At 47.4% G+C, this 23,073-nt stretch overlaps 1 protein-coding gene across 1 annotated transcript in view; it reads left to right on the top strand.

Annotated features, from left to right (window-relative positions):
* The first annotated feature begins 15,709 nt into the window (after positions 1 to 15,709).
* The window catches only part of Slc18a2 (solute carrier family 18 member A2), a 34,426-nt gene continuing 27,062 nt past the window's right edge, over positions 15,710 to 23,073 (top strand). The window contains exons 1-2 of the mRNA XM_059255836.1: positions 15,710 to 15,830; positions 17,520 to 17,889. Of these exons, the coding sequence (XP_059111819.1) occupies positions 15,710 to 15,830; positions 17,520 to 17,889 (491 nt within the window). The remainder of the gene's footprint in view (positions 15,831 to 17,519; positions 17,890 to 23,073) is intronic.

The raw sequence follows: 23,073 nt of genomic DNA, 5'->3' as shown, positions 1-23,073 counted from the left end.
ACTTGCCTTTGGTCATGGTGTTTCATCACAGCAATACTAACCCTGACTAGGTCACCCAGTATCAGGCTGTTGCAGTGGCCCATGGGATTTTCATGTGTGAAGGGCTTCCTTTCCCATCCCTGTTTTGCTTTGCTCTGTTTTGCATGTTCAGCTTCCCTGTAACATCTTAGTTTGTAAAAAGGAGCACCCACACACAGTGTGCATGCATGCCTCTGTGTGCATGTGTGTGTGTGCGTGTGCATGTGTGTGTGCACGCATGTGTGTGCACGCATGCCTCTGTGTGCATGCGTGTGTGTGCGTGTGTGTGTGCATGCATGTCTCTGTGTGCATGTGTGTATGTGTGTGTGCATGCATGCCTCTGTGTGCATGCGTGTGTGTGCATGTGTGTGTGCATGCATGTCTCTGCATGCGTGTGTGTGTGTGTGTGTGTGTGTGCATGCATGCCTCTGTGTGCATGTGTGTGTGTGCATGTGTGTTTGCATGCATGCCTCTGTGTGCATGCGTGTGTATGAGCGTGTGTGTGTGTGTGTGTGTGTGTGTGTGTGCATGCATACCTCTGTGTGCATGTGTATGTGTGTGCATGCATGCTTCTGTGTGCGTGTGTGTGTGTGTGTGTGTGTGCATGCATGCCTCTGTGTGTGTGTGTGTGTGCATGCATACCTCTGTGTGCATGTGTATGTGTGTGCATGCATGCCTCTGTGTGCGTGTGTGTGTGTGTGTGTGTGTGTGTGTGCATGCATGCCTCTGTGTGTGTGTGTGTGTATGTGTGTGTGTGTGCCTGTGATTACAGGAAAGCAGGGGGGCATCCCCCCTCCCAGCCTCTGTGCAGCCAGGACCTGGCTTAATCTAATCTTCTCATGTTTGTTTATTTGAGGTAAACATCCTTCTTTCCCTGAACACTCAGCTCACAGTCTGACTGGAAACAGCCTGTATCCAAGGTTCTGAACATGGCTGTAAGACATTTTTCTCCTGGCTTTCTGGGTGGTGGTGGCTCCAGGAAACAGAGGCCCTGCCTGCTCACCTTTGTGCATGGCAGTCAGCACTCAGACACCCCAGTCTCAGAGGCAAGCAGTCACCACAGGATCTGCGGTGATGACAGAGCTGGGAAGACAGGTCAGGCAGGTGTCAGTGACCCTGGCTTATGGTGGCCCTCTGTCTGAGGGCACCAGTCAGCCCTACGGCACTCAAAACTCAAGATCTCTGTTCCTCCCTACCTGTCGTCGCAAAAGGGGCAGTGGATATCAGTGTCTCAAACCCTACTCTCTGTTGCTCTCTAAGTACCACATAACTCTGTAGACTTGAATGTCGGACTTCCCCAGCCCCAGTTCTAATTGTACCTTGTTCAGTGGCCTGGTCTGATGCCTGTCACCTCCATAGGGTAGTGTGACTGATCCACTCACAGCTGTGTCCTCCAAAGCTGGCACAACTCCTAGCACATAGTATGCACTTGGTAAATTCTAATTAGTCGATATTAGACGGCACAAGATAGGTCTCAGTTATGAGCCTGATCATGGGACACAGAAATGTCTCCAAGAACTAGGTGCACCTCTGTGACTGGGCTGAAAGCTGAGCCAGGGTTGGGGTAGGAAGGACCCGTTCTATGCCTGGGGAGAGACCTTGGTGAGGACACCTTTGAGGGGAGACCATTCAGAACAGACTTGTTTGGGGACAGACTTTCTCCTAAGTCCCAGTGTTCCTCTAAAGCAGTGGTTTTCAACCTTCCTAATGCTGCGACCCTTTAATACAGTTCCTCATGTTGTGGTGACCCCCAACCATAAAGCTATTTTCATTGCTACTTCATAACTGTGATTTTGCCACTGTTACGAATCGTAACGCAAATATCTGTATTTTCCGATGGTCTTAGACGACCCCTGTGAAAGGGTCATTCGACCCCCACAGGCTGAGAACCACTGCTCTAGAACCATCAAGGCTGAGTTGAGGAGGATTCTGAAACCATGGATAGCTGACCAGGCATAGCCAGAGTGGGGACTGCTTTCCAGCCAGAGGTCCCAGGACCTTCCTCTACATCGGGCAACTGTGACAGGGTCACAGCTACATTTTCTTTTGTTGTTTTGAGACAGACTCTAATGTAGTCCAGGTGGCCCTGGAACTGGCTGAGGCTGAGGATGACACTGAAGAATCCTGATCCTCCAGCTTCCACCTCTAAAGTGGCTGAGATTACAGACCTATAGAGGGTGCTGTGTGTTGAACTAGGGCCTCTGGTATGCTCAGCCTACTCCTTAGCCACTGAGCTACATCCCCAGCACCGTCACCTCCTTTTAGAGGACAAAACCCTGAAGCTTAAGGGATGAAGAGAGGTGACTATCTACTGGTCTTGTAGCTAATAGACAGTGACTCTGGTTACTGGTCAGGCCCTCCCCAAGCCTTGCCATCCATGGTGCTGGGATTCAGAGAAGCTGGCCTTTGGAGTGGGCTCTATCCACAATGGCAGCCTTCTGCTCTTTGATGCAACCATACAACTCCTACTTGTTCACTAATGCTTGATTCTTGGAGAGCATAGATACGGTCACAGGGCCACAGGGCATGGTCACAGGGCTTGCTTCTGTGGCATTATCTTTGAGGGCCAAATAGTGGCGATGTCTGTCAAGAGAACAAAGTAAATTAATGAGACTAATACATTGCTTCAAATCCCTGAAAGCGAAACTAAATTGTTAATATTGCACGACATGTATGTGTGTACATGTGCGTGTAGGAGCCACAGCATGCAGGTGGAGGCTGGAGAATAACTTTAGGAGCGAGTTCTTTTCTCCTACTGAGTTCCAGGGAACCGAAGTCAGGTGTGCAGGCCTGCAGAGCAGCGTTTTTACCTACTGAGCCATTTTGCTGGCCCAAACAATTTCAATTGATTAATTTTGTGGTTCTTGGGATAGAAGCCAGGTCCTCATCAATCTAAAGCAAGTGTTCTATCACAGAGGCACACCCCCCGCCCAGTCCTTTGAGAGTGAAACACTTACAATCAACATCTATCTTTTTTTGTAGTGGAAAAAGCACACAAAAAATAAAATTTTAATTATTGTTATGGTTTGCCACAAAAGGATGGCATTACCAAAATTCAACGTCTTGAGTATAAGACATAAGTCACTGTGATTGGGGGAATGCCCTCAGGGCCCTAGGGGGCTTCTGCTGGAAGCCGTGCCTTGAATTGGGTAGGGGTCACACTGGCACTCACGGCAGTTATTCTTCACATGGTAAAGATATATTTGCTGTCTTCACTATGTGCAATCTATCTCACAGTAAAAATGTGAAAAATTCCATATGAATCTGTTGCAGTTAAACCTTTAAAATGACTATTGGGAAGTAGGAGTCTTTATCTTCCTATGGTCTCTCATGAATTCCCTGCTCAGTTCCCCGAATGAGTAGCTGTTGATACCCTATGAACTGGCGGTGGTCCCTCCACACTCACCCGTCTGTGTTTCATAGTGGCCTGTGAGTCTTTTGAATGAAGTGGTTACGTTTGATGGAAGTGGGTCATTTGTGGTGTGCTGTCCTGTGAGCTCTGGGCTCACTCTAGTTTCCAGTCCCTCGTGTCCTGAGTGCAGGTGGCCACCATGGGCTGGTAAGGTCCTCCCACACAGGTGGCTGGGAAGCCCCACTGCAATTTGGAAGTCTCATGTCTGACGTACTGACGTCTTCTGGGATTACCAAGTGATTTCTCATGCCCAAGTGCCTTCTTTCATCTGGGGGTTTTGCTGAGATCCTGGAGACAGAGGAGATGGTGGGTCTCCTGCTCACCTTTAGAGCTGCACTTTTGTGAGGATCTGGAGCTGTGGAATCTAGTTCAAGATGAAACCAGGGATAGCGCATATCTGTAATCCCAGTGTTGAGAGGCAGAAGTAAGTAGATTGTCAGGAGTTCAAGGCCTGTGAGGGCTACAAGTGCCAGGCCAGCCTAGGCTATATGAGGAGTACAGTCCACTTAGGACTACGTAGTGAGATTCTGGGTTGAAACAAAAAAGTACAAGATGAAGACCAGGAAGCCAACCTGTTTATTACAGAATCTCAGTTCACATATGTGAGGAGGGTGACCTGGAACTATCCCCCAAATGTCCCGGCAAACGAGAGTGTGTTCATGTCTGTGTGCACGTATGCCTGCATGGCCCTGCTGTGTCCAAACAACAGACAGCAGTCAATATAAATCCAATTGGACATAATGACCAGCTTTCTCTCCCCTTTAGAGATGGTGACAGTGATTTCTCAGATGCCTTTTAGTTACAGACAAGTTTCTGAACAACATAATTGGGTTTGGGTCGTGCAGCCTGCCCTGCCGGACTATTGATTGTCTGTGACCATCTCCTGCCCTGCAGATGTCTGGGTGTGCAGTCGGCATCACAAGTGGGTGCAGACAGCTCTGGGAAGGGGATTCTGCACAGGAGTGACCTGAGGCTGAGGTCCCCCCGCTCAGAGTCTTCTGCAGCTGAGGACCACCAGTTGGCACCCACCTGCTGGACCTTCCTGTAGGTACCACTAGTGTCGGACTTTAGCCGCTGTCAAGCCACCAGGGTCCAAGAGGCAGAGCACTGGCTCACACTGGCTCACACTGCCCCATATTAACCAGGACACAGTACTCTTCCTTTCTGGGTCTGCATTTTTGGGGTCAAAAATAGTCATGAGACCTTATAACTTTGTAACGGAAGTATAATGTGAATTACAAACACAAGCCATGTAGAACTTTCTAGAAACCACATTTAAAAAAATTAAAAAAGAGCAGAGCATGTAGTTCAGTTGTAGAGCATTTACCTAACACGGGCAAGATATCGAGTTCATGTCTGAGCACTATGGGGAAAAGCAGCAAAAGGAAACAGGTGAAATTAGTTTTAATAATATTTTGCTTAACTCAACTCTATTATTTAAGAATGAGTGATATAAAAATGATGAATTATTTCACAGCTTTTTACTAAGTCATTGAAGTCTAACATGTTATTTTTATTTCCGGTGCAACTCAAGCTGCCCTCTTGTTATATCAAGGCTTTCTTGGCCACAGGGGCAAGTTGCTCTGTTCTGGCCTGTGCAGGTGTGCCACATCTGTGGGCAGGCTTGCACTGTCCCAGGGCTTCCCAGCCTGTCCCACACTGAGTCTGTCTGTGGATATATGTGTCTGCTCTGTGGACAGCACAGCTTGAAGTCTCAGGAGAGGCTCAGCAGGTAGGCACCATTTCCTCTGCCTTCAGGGAACAAGGCTGGTCTGTTGGGGGTTGGGAAAGATAGGCAAAAGTGTGTCCAGATGGCCCTGGTGAGCAGTGCCGGCTGCCAGATGCTTTAGTGCAACCCACCCAGGCAGAGCTGTGTTATCTGGTTTGACTTTTGCGGCTGAGTTGGGCTCTAGAGTTAGAAAAGGATTTGTAAAGGGGGAGGGGAGAGGAAAATGGCAGGAACAATGATGGTTTCTGGGCATCAGAAGGCCAGTCTGGTAGAGCCGAGGTTACGTATTAGGAGTGGGTACACCACAGGTAACACTGAAAGCCAGCTGGAAGAACTTACATGAGGTATTAGGGAGTCATATCAGGCTCTAATGGAGTTCACTGCAGGAAAGCAGGGTTCCTGCAGAGGGACTGTATCTCTGTTGGGTTAGAGACAGCAGCTGGGTAGGAGGCCAGTGGTACAGGAGGAGGTGACCAGATGGAGGGAAAGGAGGGGCCATTCAACATGGCAGACACCAGAGTGGCAGCTGTGACCCTTTGCTTTGACAAGGAACTATGAGCAGGAGACGGTACCCAGAGGGCAGGAAGACATTCTTGGAAGGCAGTCAGCTCATCCCTGACCCAGAGTCGGGAAGGACAGGGTATGCAGAACAAGGATGCCGGGATCTGCAGAAAGGAGGCATCCTGGCTATTCCGCTGTGCAAGGCTTTAGCAAACACAGTTGGCAACTCGCGGGGCCTCTGTCACTGAGGGCACTTCTGGTCTCTAGCAGCAGGGTAGGTGAAGCTTTCTAAGGCCAGACAAAGCTGGGGTGAGGGCTGAAAGCAGAAGGAAGGAGATGGGTACTCTCGGTTGGGGGAGTCCTGGACACATGGAGAGGGAGCTGGAGTGGATATGGCAAGGACCCATGGGGCCAGTGATCCAGTGAGTCACCTTCAAATGGCAAATGCCTTGCCTAAGTGACCAGGGAACTTGAGTCATTAGTGACATTTAGAACTCTTATTCTGTTCATGGTAGCCTAAGGCTCTGGGAACAAAGCTGTGAACAGAACACAGGAGGCCATGCCCTCACCGAGGTGGGGGAAGGGGTGCAGGAACCAAACATTAGCAGTCACCTTAGTAGTTTAGGGGACGGTCAACACAGCCCAGGTCACACGCATAAAGGTCAGGAAAGACTTCATACGTGTCCATTGTTTTATTTCAACGCATCTGTGTTTTAATCTAAGACAAAAATGATAAGGGTGGATCGTTTTGGCAAGGAGGAAATGAGACGGACACCGCAGAAAGTCCCAATGGTGTGGAACAGGGTTCTGGGGTGGCCAGAGGAGCGGATGCAGGGGTAGAGAGAAGCCTGGGAGTGAGAACACAGCAGGCAGAGGAGAACAAGAGCCTGCAAGCCAAAGGCAGAGTGGGGAGGTGCAAGAGGCGACGGGGAAGCTGGCAAGCCCGAGCTCCTTCTGCTAGCATGTTGGGGTTTGTAGAGACCCCAGAAGCCATGTGAGAGCCCGAAGAGCCGATCTTAGAGTTGAGACAGTGACAGGTAGTAGATTAGGATGGACGGCAATGAGGCCTGGAATTCTGATATTGTCCCAAGTGAAGCCACTGAAAGAGTTTAGACAGTGTCATAGCTACCAGAGGTCATGATGCTCTTTTGACTGGGTAAGGAGATACACGCGGGAAGCCTGGGTGGCTGTTGTGGCAGACACGGGGGGTGACTGTGACAGCTTCTGGGAGGGTGGAGGAGGGAGCAAACAGCCCAAGGGATGTTCTGTGGCTCCTTGCAGACCTCAATTCAGCAAATAGCCTCAGACAGGTTAGTGATGCTGTTAAAGTCACCAAACCTAGAGACCCAAGTTCGCAGATAATGCTGCACCAAACGGGTGGATTCGGTGATTGGATTATTATGTTACAGCACCTGTGACTTAATTTCATTGGCCATCAGTGAGGCATCCTTCAAGCAAATTGACATTTTCTTTGCTTGTCCCTCTTCAAGTCAGAACAATTGATTTGGTTACATTTTATACACAAGATTTCTTTCCTGGTGTAAAGGCCTCAGAAAAGTGGAAGGATAAGAAATACACTCTGTTAAAGTTGTAGTGTCTTTGTTTACACTAAACAACTGTTAGTGTTGGTATCATAAAACAAAACAGAACAAAACGCCCTCTAGTTAAATGGGACTGAGAATGGCTGAGACCTTCTGGTACCTTGGAAGGAAAGTGAAGTTGGCTACTGTTTGGAGTAAATAAACTCCTCCAAGCCAAGGAAGCTGATGCACACCTGTAGATCTTTTGTTCAGCTATTGTCTTTGTTGAGAACCAGCTCCTGAAAGCTGTTCTCTGATCTCCACACATGCTTTGCGGCACACTAATCACCCCCTGAAATAAATAGAATATAAGGCAATTATAAAAAAATGTCTCCTAGAGATGGCATAGTGTTGAAATCATTTAAAAACATTTTTATTGTTATACTATTGTTTCATTACACTAGTGAGTTGTTACATAAGTTATTTTCACGTGAGGATACAATGTCCTTTGAGCACATGCTCCCATAATGCACTACCCTCTCCTTTTCCATACATTTCTTCTCTCTTTAGTGTCCTTTGTTCTCCAAGACAATTTGGCTTCTACCTGGGCCCAGGTAGTTTCTGTACTCTGTGTGAGATGGTCTCTCACGAACTATGAATGCATAGAGAAGTGCTGAGGCCGGAGACTACAATCCCTAGAGCAACTAGCATAGCCAGATTGTACAAGGGAGCCTGATGTGTGTTCAGGGAAGCACTTCCCGGGCGTGAGTGCCTGAATTGGGATCTTTAGAACCTGCATAACAAGCCGGGCACAATGGCTCATACCTGTAATCTCAGCACGTGAGATGGGAGGCAAGAGACAGCTGGATCCCGGAAGCTCATGGACCAGAAAAGCTCCAGGCTGGTGAGACACTCTGTTCCAAATGAAGGTAGAAGGTCCCTGAAGACTGGCTGAAACTTTAGGTTGTTTTCCTGTCTCCTCCAATGCACCACACATGTACCCATACCTACATGTGTACCCATACCCACACATGCACGTATACCCACACATGTACCCATACCTATATGTGTACCCATATCCACACATGCACGTATACCCACACGTGTACCCATACCCACAATGCACCTATATATGCACCCATACTTGCATGTGCACCCGCACATGTACCCACACTTACATGCACCCATACTCACACATAAACCTACACCCACACATATACATGCAAGAGAAACGTGACCACCTGCCAGCCCATAGCATTCTTCTTAAGTTGTAGTTCATCTGTTCAAACAGTTACATAGTGTAGAACTTTCCAGATAATTACAGAATCTCAATTTTAGATAGGTAAACGTTTATAACAGAAATAAAGAACAAACTCTACCCAAGAGTCTTTTGCCTTTGGCCAGATACTGGCCGCCTTCTCTGAGGGTCTGTTTTGTTCGCTATCGTTCCCATTAGTCTGACTTGACCCAGCAAGGCCTGCCCACCCCCTGGAGATTTTTCCCATGTGGCCTGTGCTCAGCACTGCCCACTCTGCACATAATGCCCTTGCTGGGTATCCAGGGTCAACAGCCCTTTTGGTGGAAGCATCGTGGGACTGTCCTCACAGACAACAGCTGAGTGGACCAACCGCCTTGGCTTTAAGCCCACTGTGACCAAGGTCTGCCTCTTGTGTCTGTTCCTTTCCATTTTCAAACCTCCCTCTATGTGCCCATCTTGCCGCCCTTCCTCCACAAAGGTAGGCTCCTCTGTATTTGACCCAACTGTTCAGCGATGTCTTGTATGCCTTACAGATGCCTGCCTGGAGACTTTGGGGAGGTACTCGCTGGACCCTTCTCTTTCATATGTTAGAACGTACTCCTTCCTCTTCCTTCCATACTCAGGATTTTCTAAACTGCCAGCAGAGATGTTTGACTCTAGCACATCATTTCTCCTGGTTCCATGGTGCTTCTTAGTGAGTACCCCATTTCATCCCCAAGAGTTCCCTCTTACTGCAGAGGTTACATCCCCAAATCCATGCCTTCCCCTCAAGCTGTGAACCAAAATAATTCTTCTTCCCTAAGTTGTCAGTACAGTGATAAGAAAAGAAACTAATAGAAAAATAATATGCTCTATTTGCTGTCTTTTCCTGTCCATGTGTGCCTCTGATAAAGTTCAATTTTATAAATTAAGCATAGTAAGATAATAACAATATTAACTCATGACAAAATAGAAACATCAAGACAAATAATCATCATACATCATCTAAAAATATCTTATTGCAGGTGCACATCCTTCTTATGATAAAAGGAGATGCTGTCACTGGGAAGGGCCCGATGGCGTCTCTGTGTCGTATTGAAATCCATGGCACCTCTGCTCTTGGATCCTGGGGCCATCGAACACACACACTACAAGGCTGCCTCTGCCCATCTGACGACAGATGTCTATTAGGTGACTGACTATGAGGTGGACAGTGTGCGCACATAAACATGCTGGACAAAGGGATGACTCATGCCCCTGTCTAGATGGAGTAACTTAGCATAAGACTTCATCAAACTACTCAAAATGGTGGACAATTGAAAACTTATGAGCTGCTTATTTATGGAACTTTCCATTGAACCTTTTCAGACCAAAGTTGGCCACTGACAACTAAAACCCTGCAAGGGAAGACTTGCATTTGGAGGGACCCCTGTATGTATTGTCATGGAAACTAAAATTAGCTCAGCTTTCCATTTCCACAGAAAATGTCCCCTGTGGAAATGTGGCTTGAACATGAAAGGCTCCCCTGCCCCTAGGCTCCTGTGTGTGAACCCTTGGTCTCTAGGTGGTGGCTCTGCTTTTGGAGGTTGTGGAACTTTTAGGAGATATAGCTCTTCTAGTATATGCTGGGTCCCTGGGGAGTGGCCGAGGTTTCGTAGCTTGCCTTCACTTCCTGTCTGAACTCTACTTTCTGAGCTGTGCACACATAAGCAAGCAGCTAGACAAGCTCCCACCTCCACAGAGCTGGAACTGCCACGATGGACTATATTTCTTCAAACTGTGAGCCGACATAAGCATCTCATCCTCCAAGTTGCTTCTTTTCATTTATTAGTCACAATGTGAGGAAAGTGACTAGGACACTCCCACGGGAGCTTGCAAGGATTTTCTGGGACATAGGTGGGAGATCACTCATGCTCAGGACTCCATGTCAGTTCTGAGCAGGAACAGATGAGAAACTGAGGCACATAAGATTGGTAGCACATGCAAGTTCACTCATATATATTGAAAAAATACCCTAGCCAGGCTGCTCTCTGCAGCTCTAACTCAGGTCAGTAGATCTCAAATAACGTCTGATTTAAAAACCACTCTGACCCAGTTGGCAATGTGCTTTACCATCCCTCAGTCTTGAAATATAATGGAAAAGCCAACCCTGGCAAGACTTTTGTGCCCTCTCAGTCTCTAATACCTGAAAAGATGAGGGAGTAGAGAGAGGGTGGGTGGAATTAGGGTGGGTGCTGAGCCAGCCTCTTTGTGGGTGCTTAGTAAGCAAGGACTGTGCTCATCAGTGGTGAAAAGGCAAACAGTGTCCCCTGGCATGACACCTGAGGAGACTGAGGTAGTTAATCATGACAAGTAACTATGGGCAGAAGTGCTTGAGAGGAAGTGACAGTACGGTAAGTGTTTCCCTCAAAGGGACCTTTCTGGAGTAGTGTCTGGAAAACAGCTTCCCAAAGAGGTAACATTAGGGCTGGTAGCAGAGAACTAGAAGGTGACCAGGAAAAGACCTCAGAAAAGGGAAGGAATGTACAAAGGTCCTGAGGCAGAGAAGCACAGAGAAGAACCAGTGTGGTTGGGAAGGTTTGTTAGTCACATTTCCCATTGTTTGACAAAATGTCTGACAAAAGGAATTTAAGGATGAAAAGGTTTACTTTGGCTCTCTGTCCAGAAGAATGAACTCCATCATGATAGGCAAGGCAAAGTGGCAAGAACATGAAGTATCCATCGCTTCCACAGACAGGAAGAAGAGCAAGATGAATGCTGACACTTCATTTCCCTTCTACTTATTCAGGTTAGGATGCCATTCCATATGACAATGCCATCCATATTCAGGGTAGATCGTCCGGTAGTGAAGCGCTCTAGACATGCCCTCACAGACTCACACAGGGTGTGCTTCCCTGGGTGACAGCAAAGATCTGCCATCATAACTCTACTTCTTGTCAATGAAGGGAACTAAGATGTCTAGAGCCTTATGGCCATAAGAAAAAAATAAAAGTCAAAGCATTATTCATATATTTCAGTTCACATAGTAGATGAGGTGGTGAGCAAAGGAATTAAATTTCAGAAACATCAAAGGAGGATACAATTTTGTTGGAAAGGAAGCAAGAACACATTGAAGCTGTAAAGCATATGCTCTCTTAGTCCCCTTTGTCACTGTGATAAGCCACCCTGACAAATGCACCTTAAGGGTCTATAGTTGGTTTTTTTTTTTTAACACTTTGGGGGCCCACCACCTGGCTCCCAAGTAAATACACATGGAAGCTTATTCTTTCTTATAAATGCTTGGCATTAGCTTGGCTTGTTTCTAGCTAGCTTTTCTTAATTTAAATTATCCAATCTACCTTTTGCCTCTGGGTTTTAACCTTTCTCTATTTCTGTATATCTTTTCTTTCCTTCTTATTCCATGTCTGGCTGTGTAGCTGGGTGACTGGCCCCTTCTTTTTTTGCTCCTTGATCTTGCCCCTCCCAGATTTTTTCCTCCTATTTATTCTCTCTGCCTGCCAGCCCCGCCTATCCTTTCTCCTGCCTGGCTATTGGCCATTCAGCTCTTTATTAGACCAATCATGTGTTTTAAACAGGCAAAGTAACACAGCTTCACATAGTTAAACAAATGCAACATAAAGGAATGAAACACATCTTTGCATCATTAAACAAAACTCCACAGCATAAACAAATGTAACACATCTTCAACTAATATTCTACATCAAGGATCTGTTTGGCTCACCACTGCAAGCTATAGTCCACACTGTGGGGAAGTCAAGGCAGCAGGAATATGAATCAGCTGTCACATGACATCTTCAGTTAAGAGTAAAGAGCTATGAATCCAGGATCCCCTGTATAGGGAATGGTGACACCCACATTGGGTGAGTCTTCCCACCTCAGGTAACAACATAACCAAGACAATCCTCATATACATGCCCACAATGCCAATCTAATTTAGATAATTTTTTATTGAGATTCCCTTCTGGAGTGACTTTACATTGTCTCAAGCTTACAAAAGTAACCAGCACAGAACACATGTAGATGTAACCAACCGTCTTATTAAATAAGAAACACAGAGCTGATTCAGAGGCCACCGCCATGACTAGCAGCGTGTGAAGATGCCGGTAAGCCATGAGCCACATGGCAAGGTATAGATTTATAGAAATGGATTAATTTAAGATATAAGAACAGTTAGCAAGAAGCCTGGTACGACCATACAGTTTGTAAGCAATATAAGTCTCTGTGTTTACTTGGTTGGGTCTGAGCGGCTGTGGGACTGGTGGTTGTCAGAGATTTGCCCTGACCGTGGGCCAGGCAGGAAAACTCTAGCTACAGACACAACGTAAATTTTTTAGCTATTAAAGAGAAATATGTTTGCCTTTTTAAGCCAGTGGGGTGGTTTTGCATTTTCATAATATTTATATTCCACTGGATACATTTAAAAAAGCAGTACTGTAGCTGGAAGTTTTCCTATGTCCCACCTGGTCCTGCAGCCGCTGGAACACAGTTAAACACACAGAGGCTTATATTACTTACCAACTGTATGGTCTATGGCAGGCCTCTTGCTAGCTAGCTCTTATATCTTAAATTAACCCATTTCTATAAATCTATACTTTGCCACATGGCTTGTGGCTTACCAATACCTTTACATCTTGCTTCTTCTGGTGGCGGCTCGCAGTGTCTGCCTTGCCTCTCCTTTCTCTTCCTGTCTCTCTGTTTGGATTTCCCGCCTGCCTCTAAGGTGCCTTGCCATAGACCAAATGGCTTTATTTATCAACCAATCAGAGCAACACATTCACAGCATACAGAGCAACATCACCCATCACAGTATGATAGCTTTATATATAATGGTAATATTTATAATATATCCCAAAATGTTTTAATTTGTGATTAAAGAGATCATTTTAGATACCAATTTAAAAATGGGTAAAGCAACTTTATTTTTTTAAAGGATTTTCTTGGGGCTCAGCAGGTAAGAGCACATGGTTTGGTTCCCAGGACCCACATGATGGATCACTAACTATAATTCCAGGAGATCTGATGCTCTCTTCTAGCCACCTATGGTACCACAGGTGTGTGTGTGGTGTACATACTTACATGTAGGCAAAATACTCATACATAGGAAAACATTTTTAAATCTTAAAAAAGGGATTTTGAGGGGTATCAAAAAGTTTGAAACCCTATGTAGGTTGAGTCCTGTGGGTCTGGCATACTCCCTGGAACCACATTCCTCCAGTTATTTGGGCTGGAGTTTTGTATTGTTTCCTGCATGCCCCCCCCCCCAAAAATAAAGTGGTTACTTCATAAATATCTGAATGGGAAGACTTGGTCTCCTCTGGTCATTAATGTCTCTCCAGAATCCACCATAGTGCTGGTCTTGGCAGCACTCAACTGGCTGAATGGATGGCTGGGTTCTCTGTGCCACGCACTGTGCTGGGGGCTATTATTCAGACATCCAAGGCACTAATTGTCACTACCACCAAGCAAGAGGTTCAGAGGATATCCTCATTTCAGAGCCGGGAGAAACAAGGCGGGGCAAGTCTATATAACCTGCCACAGTTTAATAATCCAGGAAATACCAGATTGGGGTCCCAGCATCTGGTTAGAGTGCTTACATGCCACCCATCACTGACCCTGTGGCCCAGGTCAGAGCCCCTGGGTTCTGAATTTCCAGAGCCAACACACTGGGGTGCTCCATAAATTCCATGCCTCCATAGTTTGGTTTTCTGCCATCTGCTTTCTCCTCCTGAGTGTGTCTGCATCTCCCTCCCTGTTTAATATTTAAGTTTCACACATTCTGAGATTTTTCAGAGACCCGTGTCACTGACCTACTTTTCCCATCCACACATCTTTTATCATGGGGGGAGGGTAACTGTGGGAAGCGCAGGGGGTCTCTCTCCAAAGGAATGAGAAGTGGAGAGAGTGAGGAGGACCACACATCACAAGGTTGCTCCAAGCAGGCTCCTGCTGACAACAGACGAACATTAATAAAACAAGGCCAGACTCCTCTGCTGAGAGCCCGCGACACTAACAGGGATGCTAAGTGGCTAAAAACACAGCTCTCACCCTCTGACCTCACAAAGGGCCTCAGAAGCCACCCCGCCCCGTGTGTGTGTGTGTGTGTGTGTGTGTGTGTGTGTGTGTGTGTGTGTGTGTTGAGGCGTTTCCTTACTGTCTACCACAGGTACATTCCTAACCAAAGATACCTCGCAGAGCAGGTCAGTCGTTCAGGGGCTCTGCCACTCTTAACCGTGGAAACCACACCCCAGGCATAGCATAGAAGGCAGAAAGCTCCCTTGTCAAGGTATCATGTACACTTTGCCACGCTCTAGCCTAGTTCCAGGCGCTCCTGCCCACTCACAGGTGCTTTTGGTGGTCTCAGAGTCCCAAACCGGCTGTCCACTAACTCTGGGGGTCTTCGCTTGCCTCCATCCCTTCTTTGTCCTCCTTTCTTTTGTTTCCAGCTCACCTGGAAGGAGCCCGGAGCTCTAGCCTCCCAGTTGCACTCTGACCCTGGGGCACCCCCTACAGCCTTCATTCATGTCATCTTGGTCCACTTTATGGACATGGTGGCTCAAAGATCCACACAATTCCTTCTGGCCTCTCCTGGGGATAAAAGAAAGCCCGAGTACCTGCACACCCTTGGCCCTGACTCCCTGTTCTAGGCTCCTGACGCTGTCCTCTGGAGCCCCTGCAACTGCCATCTTGACTCCCCTCCCCACTCCTTTCCTGCACGGGCCCCCAGGGTCTGCCAGGGTGGGCGCGTGACAGAAGTCCAGACCGGGGACAAGAGGCAGCTCTGGGTGGGCGGAGGCCAGCGTCTCAGCCCCCCGCCCCCGCTCCGCGCTGTCCGTGACGTCAGAGGCGGACTGGGTAAACTGAGCAGGGCTCTGAGGCGCTAGGGCGGAGAAGGCGACCTGGAGCAGGGGGTACGCACGGACGGAGGTCAGGGCAGTGTGGTGCAAGAACCCAGCAGGCATTCGCAGGCGACCGGGAGGTACGCGGGGCCGGGGAGGACAGAGACCCCTCGGGGATCCTCCAAGGCAGTGGGCGGGGTCCGGGAATCCCGGGACTCGGGCTGAGCGGGGACCTTGGGTGCAGCTGGGAGAGGCAGCGTCCCCGGGTCCCAGGTCTGGTCCCCGACGGCTGGGGAGGCGCTCCTAGGGACGTTATCCGGACGCGTGAGCGAAACCGAGAGCTCCCTGTCGTCCCGGGCCACCGCTGGTGGACGCGACTCCTTGTGCTTCGTGTGGCGCGGGACTCCTGGCTGCCCCAGCCACTGACCGCACCCGCACCTGCAGCACAGCAGAGCCATGGCCCTGAGCGAGCTGCCTCTGCTCCGATGGCTGCGGGACAGCCGCCACTCGCGCAAGCTGATCCTGTTCATCGTGTTCCTCGCGCTGCTGCTGGACAACATGCTGCTCACCGTCGTGGGTACGTATGGACCTTGCGTCCCCGCCATCCGATCCCGGGCATCCATCCGATCCCCAGCATCCCTGTCCGTGACACTGGGTCACTAGCACCTCGTCCTCGGTACCTAGTCCTCAGCAACCCTGTCCCTGGCACTGGGTCCCCAACACCTTGTCCTCATCATCTAGCCCCCGGGCCCAGGCACCTCATCCCAGGCAGCCTGTCCTCCGCACCCCACACACCCCAGTTTATCTGAGTAGCTCTGCGGGCCCAAAAAAGTTGAAGAAAGCGCTGTGGAAAAAAAAAAAAAAATCCTTGAATACCAGCCAGCCTCGCCCCTGCTTCGCCCCTGCTTCTGGGATCTGCACTTGTGGCTTCGCTTTCCTGGAGGTCAGGTCGAAACCCGTGACCATCCGATAAGCACCAGAAGTTGTGTTTCCTCGTGATAATTGCCTACTTCCCTTTGCCCACTTCACTGCGATGAAAAAGATTTCTGTCGAAGTGGAGCAATGCGCTGCCGCCCTCTAGGACAGTTACTAGGCTACTGAAAGGTGGGTTAATAGTTGGTGGACGACTGAATGAGCAAGTCGCCATCTAGCTCTGAAGTAAAGCAAGTGACATTTAAGTGCGTTTGATCTCAGGGTTCCTTGTAATGGAAGCAGGACTCAGTGAGAGAGCGACTGTGAACGTGCTGGTCTGATACTTTCTCCTAACATGACAAGTTCAGACCAAACGGTTCAAAACCAAGCCGCTTAGTCCCTCAAATAGACTAAGGCCAGCTTGGGCTACATGTGACCCTATCTTAACAGAACAAAACAAAAAAGCAAAAACAAACACACAACAAACCAAGAAAAGAAAGCAGGAAGCCAAGGTGCTTTACTTTAGGGTTAACATGGTGAGAGACCTAATGCTCTTTTTGAAAACTAGTTTTCAATGAAACAGAAAAATTTGGTTTTCATTCAGACTCTCAGGTGGTGAGTCATTTCCTCCCTCCCCACTTGCAGAGTATGAGAAGATCTCCATGATATTTTCAGCTCAGGAGAGTCAGCTGTGGGATTCACAGGGAGCCAGGGACTCCGCTGGCCTTTGTCTTCAATGCCCCGTGTTCCTGGAGTGCACAGAGCTTCTATAACATTGAGCAGCTTTGTTTTTTCCATGATAGAAGTCTAAGGGATCTGCAAATCTCACGTGGTACAGGTGGTCTGCTGAGAATGTCCAGTTTATCACTGCCTGCAGGGGCTGGTTCCCCCACCCCACTCCCCAAAGTACATAATGGAATTTAGATGTCCGTTTGCTTGCTTTGTGCATTTCAAAGTCTGTTGAATCTCTCTGATGCTGGGTCAGCACTGACTTCCTTCAGACAGTGTTTTGCCTTTCCAGCATATTCCTCTGAAGGAATGCTGTAATGAGAAACCCTATAAATGACAGACATCTCTGTGGCCAGTCATGTGGGCACAGCTGCTACACAGTGGGCATGGTGGGACCCTCAGAGTCTATCTATCTATCTATCTATCTATCTATCTATCTATCTATCTATCTATCTATCTATCTCAGACTAAGCAATATGAAACTGTTCCAGCATGTCCTCTGTGGTTTCCTCTTCTGGGGTACATGAGTTTCATTTGGCTTTTCACACAACCTTAATTTTGATGGCTTTTGTTTCAGAAAAGGTTCTGATGTGATCATTAATTCTCTCTCCAACACTGTCTCCAGTTCCCATCATTCCCAGTTACCTGTACAGCATCAAGCATGAGAAAAATACTACAGAAATCCAGACCACTAGGCCAGCACTCATAGCCTCCACCTCCAGAAGCTCCCAGGGCATATTCTCATACTATGACAACTCTACTATTCCTATCACTGGGAATGTCACCGGGAATGCTACCGGGGGCCTCCCAGGGGAGCAGCCATACAAGGCTACCACCACACAGCACATGGTGACCAACACATCCATCGTCCCTTCTGACTGTCCAAGCGAAGACAAAGACCTCCTGAATGAAAATGTGCAAGTTGGGCTGCTGTTTGCCTCCAAAGCCACTGTCCAGCTCCTCACCAACCCATTCATCGGACTGCTGACCAACAGGTACGCTGTGTGCCTCAGGTGAAGAGTTCCCATTCACTTCCCCGAATCTGCTGCTTACTCTTCTGTAGTACTGTAGAGAATTGGTGGATGGTGGGCCAGGGAAACCAAATACCTGAGCCTGGTGTCTTCATCCTCGGTAACCAGAATTCCATATTCACTCCACTCACCCTTCCCTCTGCTGCCTTAAAGGTACTAATGTAGGAAGCCTGCAGCAGGAAGCAAACATGGGTTCTTCCAAATGCAGTTTACATTTGTCATGGCTGCTCTTGAGGGGCTTTTCAGTGGTCATAGCCAACATGGTCAGGTGGCTTCCCACCTCTGTATTGATTAAAGAAAATTAGGGTTAGGGCTGGGGCTGCAGCTCAGCAAGCAGAGTGCTAGCTTAGTGTACATAAAGCCCTGGGTTCAATCTCCAGTACTACATAAATAGGCATGGTAACCCATGACTGTAATCCCAGCATTCAGGAGAGGGAGGCAGGAGGTTAACAAGTCCCAGGTCATCCTTAGCTACATAGCAAGTTTAAGGCCAGCCTGGGCTACATGTGACTCTATCTCAAAACAAAAAACAAAAACAAACAAACCAAAACCAAAACCAAACACACAACAAATAAGAAAAGAAAACTGAAAGCCAAGGTGCTTTACTTTAGGGTTAACATGGTGAAAGACCTAATAGCTGTCCAGATGCAGTGTGGGAGAGGTCAACAGTCCTGCTCCACACATTGAACCTGAGCTGATGTGGAGATCCCAGGCTAGGTTCTTTCCCTGCTGTTGGTCACTCCATTTTGTCCTCACACCCCAAGGGAATAGAATGGAGACTATTGTCTGAGAATCCAAGCTGTTGAAGTTGGTTTTGAGTTAACCTAGAAGCTATGAATTCTTTGGCATCTTCGTTTCCATTGTTGGCAGCCATCCAGCAAATGTCCTTCTACAGCCAAGGTGGCCTGGGTCTGTCTTGTACTTGGAGACTCAAAGCGCAGGATAGCTGTGAGGATGGAGAGCTAGTAGAATTAGGTTGTAATTATATCATTTAGGAGACTGATCCAGGAGGACTGCCTTGAGATAGAGGCCAGTCGAGGTTACATAGTAAATAGTAGTCTAGCCTGAGCTACATAAGCAAGATTCTGTCGCTTTTTTACAATGGCAGAGAAGGGAGTGACCGTCATTTCAAGCCCATGGCTGTAAAGCAGACTAGAAAAGACAAGGACAAGAGCTTGGAGGATGGGGTAATGCTTAGAGGGAGGGGCTGGGGAGTGGTTAGGGAGGGGTCCCTAGGCAAAGTTATAAGGCCCCAAGTGCTAGACCAGAGACATGGGGTTTTATTATGGGGGCAGTGAGTTATTTCAGATCCCAGAGCCACACAATGAAGAATCTGTGAGCCCAGCAGTAGGGAGCAAGAGTGGCCAGATCGTTTGTGGGGCACAGTGCAAAGTGAAAATGGGGGTCCCATGCTCAAATGTTACAAAGCATTGAAGATAGCAACTATAGCAGAGAACTAAGCAAAGGCCCAATAAGAGTAGAACCCTGTGCTTCTCTGGGGTTCAAGGTCTGTGAGCTAAGAAGGCCTGGGGTGACCTCAGAGGGACCAGAGGGAGTGTGCCAGGTCTTGCCGTCCCCCAGCACTAGCTGTGCTTAGACACGTAGGCTGCTGCTGCTGTGCTCACAGAGAGCTCGCTTCCTGTTGCAGTGTGATATCGTGGTCTGGATACTGCCACCGAGCCTGTGTTAACCACCCAGGCTCCAGCCAGCCCTCCCATCTTCTGGGCAGGACTGCGTGGCTTCCATACAAAGCATGCTAAGCAAATGAACCCAGGCATGGCTGAGTGTGCACCCACTGAGAAGCCCCATTATGGAAGTGACATTCTGCCCCTCCTCTGTTCTCCAGGACAAAACCAAACAGAGACTGGGAGTCACAAGCTTGTTTCTTTTCCTTTTCAAGACTAAGAGCACTTCTTTAAATGCATCTGGTATAATTACAGAAAAACGGCTCAGGGTTTTGTGTTCTGACAGAGCAAACAGCTCGAATACTATATGGGAAAATTGAGGACATTATCGTAATAATGCCCTGCCAATCACTTCGGCAGGAACATGACTAGGCACTGGGTAATACTTAGCCAACTTGCTGAAATGAGGTGAATATTCCAATCTTCCAAATGGGAGTCACAAACAAACAGCTTTCAAAATCCCAATCTTGTTTTTGATGTTTTACTTATGTATTTGAGAAGCAGCTTGTTTAAAGTCAGTGAGACTTTACCCTCTTAAACATCCCCTAAAGCTGAGGTTCTCATCCTGTGAGTCGTGACCCCAAGGTCAAACAACCCTTTCACAGGGGTCGACTAAGAACATCTGAAAACCCAGATATTTAGATTACAATTCATAACAGTAGCAAAATTATAGCTATGAAGTAGCAACAAAATAATTTTATGGTTGGGGTCACCCAACCATATTGTGGCGTTAGGATGATTGAGAACCATTGCCCTAAAGCTTTAAGGTTGAAGCTACAAGCTTCTTAGGTTTGTGTCTCAGACCGTCTTCCAAGAAAATCCCAACTTTGCTTTCGGTTTGTGAGCTGCAGTCTAACCTCATGGTGAGCAATCCAGCTTGGAAATGAGATGGAGCAAACCCCTAACTGTTTGCCCTGGCTATGCATTAAATTTAAAACATGATTTTTATTTTATTTATTTATTTATTTGGTTTCTTGTGCTGCCTGGGAACATGGAAATACGAACATTTTAATATTGACGGATGCAGAGCAATCAGGTGAACTCTGTCATTCTTTCAAAATTATTGTAGTTTGTAAATTTTTTTTGAATGCTTTCCCAGCCCAGGAGATGCAGATTTAGAGACTTGGCTCCTCTAGTCACTCACAGTCTGCTCCCCGCTATTGTTCTGATGGCGATTAACAAAGAAGGGCCAGTTCATTGGGTAGCTCTCCCAGTCTCCCTGGGAGGCACTGCAAACAGTCTTGATGTAATTTGTTCCAATCCCATTTTAGTTAACAACAAGAGGTATGACTCACATTTTCAGAGTTGTAAACAAATGTGTTTAAAACAGTGTTTTAACATTGACAGACATGTTTCTGATTGAAGAGCTAAAAATGTTGTGTATAACTCACATTTTGTGTTGTAAACATACATACCTAATGGTGGTGCCCAGATTCCTGGTTACAAAGACATAAAAACACCTTGTCAGCTTTACCAGAAGCCGCTGCTCCAGTCCTAGAATTTTAGAGATAAAGGAGTTGATGACACAGGAGAAAAAAATACTCACGCACAACCATGGTGTTTCTAAGCCATCTTAGCTTAGCATCCACTTTAAACAGTAGTTGCATCTTTAGAACCGAGTGCTGTTTCTAAGCCCTCTAACTCTTTCCCGCTCCCATATGATACAGTTTGTAGTTTTAGCTACTAAAAAGAAAAAACACTGGTCTAAAATTGTTACTCTTAACATCTCCTTGGGCCCTTTCTGGGCCAAGCTGAATGGGTAAAGGAATACTTTTTAATCATTGTGTGCCGAACTTAAGACTAAGAAAGCCCGAGTCTTTCCCACCTGGACCTCCCCAGCTCTGGAAAAGTAGTTTCTTTTCAGCTCCCGAAGTGAGCTGTCTCAGGCATCCCTAAAGATGTGTGGAGGAATCTTTCTAGAGGCTCTTCTCTAATACTTACCTTGGGTTAGCTTAAGGTGACCCCCCCCTGTGAGCCCAGATACCCCACATCACACAGTCTCCACTTCCACTTCATGACCAAGGCGACATCCGCACAGCGGCTTTCATGGGGTGACTCACAATAACAGGCTGCTTGTCTGTTGTTTGAAATTTTGGGATACTCTCTCACACAGAATACGAACATGAAGTGACCATTTTGGGCTAGCCTTAGCTACACATTTTCTTGTTTTATTTATCCTTGGGCTACTGTATATTCACAGCCCCTGTGTGGCAGGACAGAAAGAGGGACACTTGACTTTTGGAACATGTACTTACTTTCACATACCCAGTAACATTTCCTAATGTCTCAGGGTTTGATCCATTTCCCTAATGGAGGCTCATGGGATTGTTTTATAGTTCTAGTTGAACTGTTCATTCCATAATGGTAACTGTGTATCAAAGGAGACAGCAGTATTCTACTGGTGACCCCGTCATCGTTTGTACATAAAAGGCATGTATGAGCCGGGCGGTGGTGGCGCACGCCTTTAATCCCAGCACTCGGGAGGCAGAGTCAGGCGGATCTCTGTGAGTTCGAGGCCAGCCTGGGCTACCAAGAGAGTTGCAGGAAAGGCGCAAAGCTACACAGAGAAACCCTGTCTCGAAAAACCCAAAAAAAAAAAAAAAGAAAAAAGGCATGTATGTGCATAAAAGGAATGCTCTAGAGAGACAAACGATATGAAAACATCATTTACCTTTCTCTCTCATAAATCAGGTAAAAGTATGTTCTGTTTGCCCCTCTCTCCTTCCCTCTTGTCCACTCGCCTTTCTTCTCCTTTTTTAGTGAAAAGGTTAAAGTTCAGATGCTAAGCATGAGCGACCTTTTGGCTATATCCCCAGTCCAGGACATAGTTGCTCTGTCTTCTTCATGCGTTCAGCATCCACTTTAAATAGTAGTTGCATCTTTAGACCCAAGTGCTGTTTCAAGCCAGCAGATGGCCTGGGAGCAGTCACTCCGTCACTGGGAGCCAGCTCCCTTCACTTCCTTCTTAGCCTGTCATTGTCTGGGTGGTCTGCTTTTTATCAAGCTAGTGTCAGTGGCTTAATTTATTTCCATAGTTACCTAGTATATTTGAAAGCAGTTATTTTTCCTTGCAGACCTTAGCTAACATCTGAATGACAAGCAGGAAGCCACAGGGCATGAAAGCTTTCTGAAATCTTCTGGGGTTATTTTTTTTTCCTCCAGCTTCAGCCGCTCAGTCTGAAGTAGGCTTTGTAGAAAGAAGCAGTGACCTTTTCAGATCATCTGCAGACAGGGAAACCAGCTGTTTGGGAAAGGGATCTCCCATCCTAGACATCACTGGGATGGCGAGGGAGGGGACGATGGGCTCACAATGGGCTTTTCACACTGAAGCCAGAAGGAACCAGGAATAGAATTAGAGCATTCTCCTGCAAGCACAGGGACCCAGGCAGGTCTGTGGGCCACACAGGTCCCTGCACACATCTAGCCCAAACTCCAGAAGACCCAAGGGCTGGACTTGAGAATT

This window comes from Peromyscus eremicus, chromosome 1 (assembly GCF_949786415.1).
Source record: "Peromyscus eremicus chromosome 1, PerEre_H2_v1, whole genome shotgun sequence".
Taxonomy (NCBI): Eukaryota; Metazoa; Chordata; class Mammalia; order Rodentia; family Cricetidae; genus Peromyscus; species Peromyscus eremicus.
The sequence above is the reverse complement of the archived record's forward strand: the minus strand, read 5'-3'. Positions and strand labels throughout refer to the sequence as shown.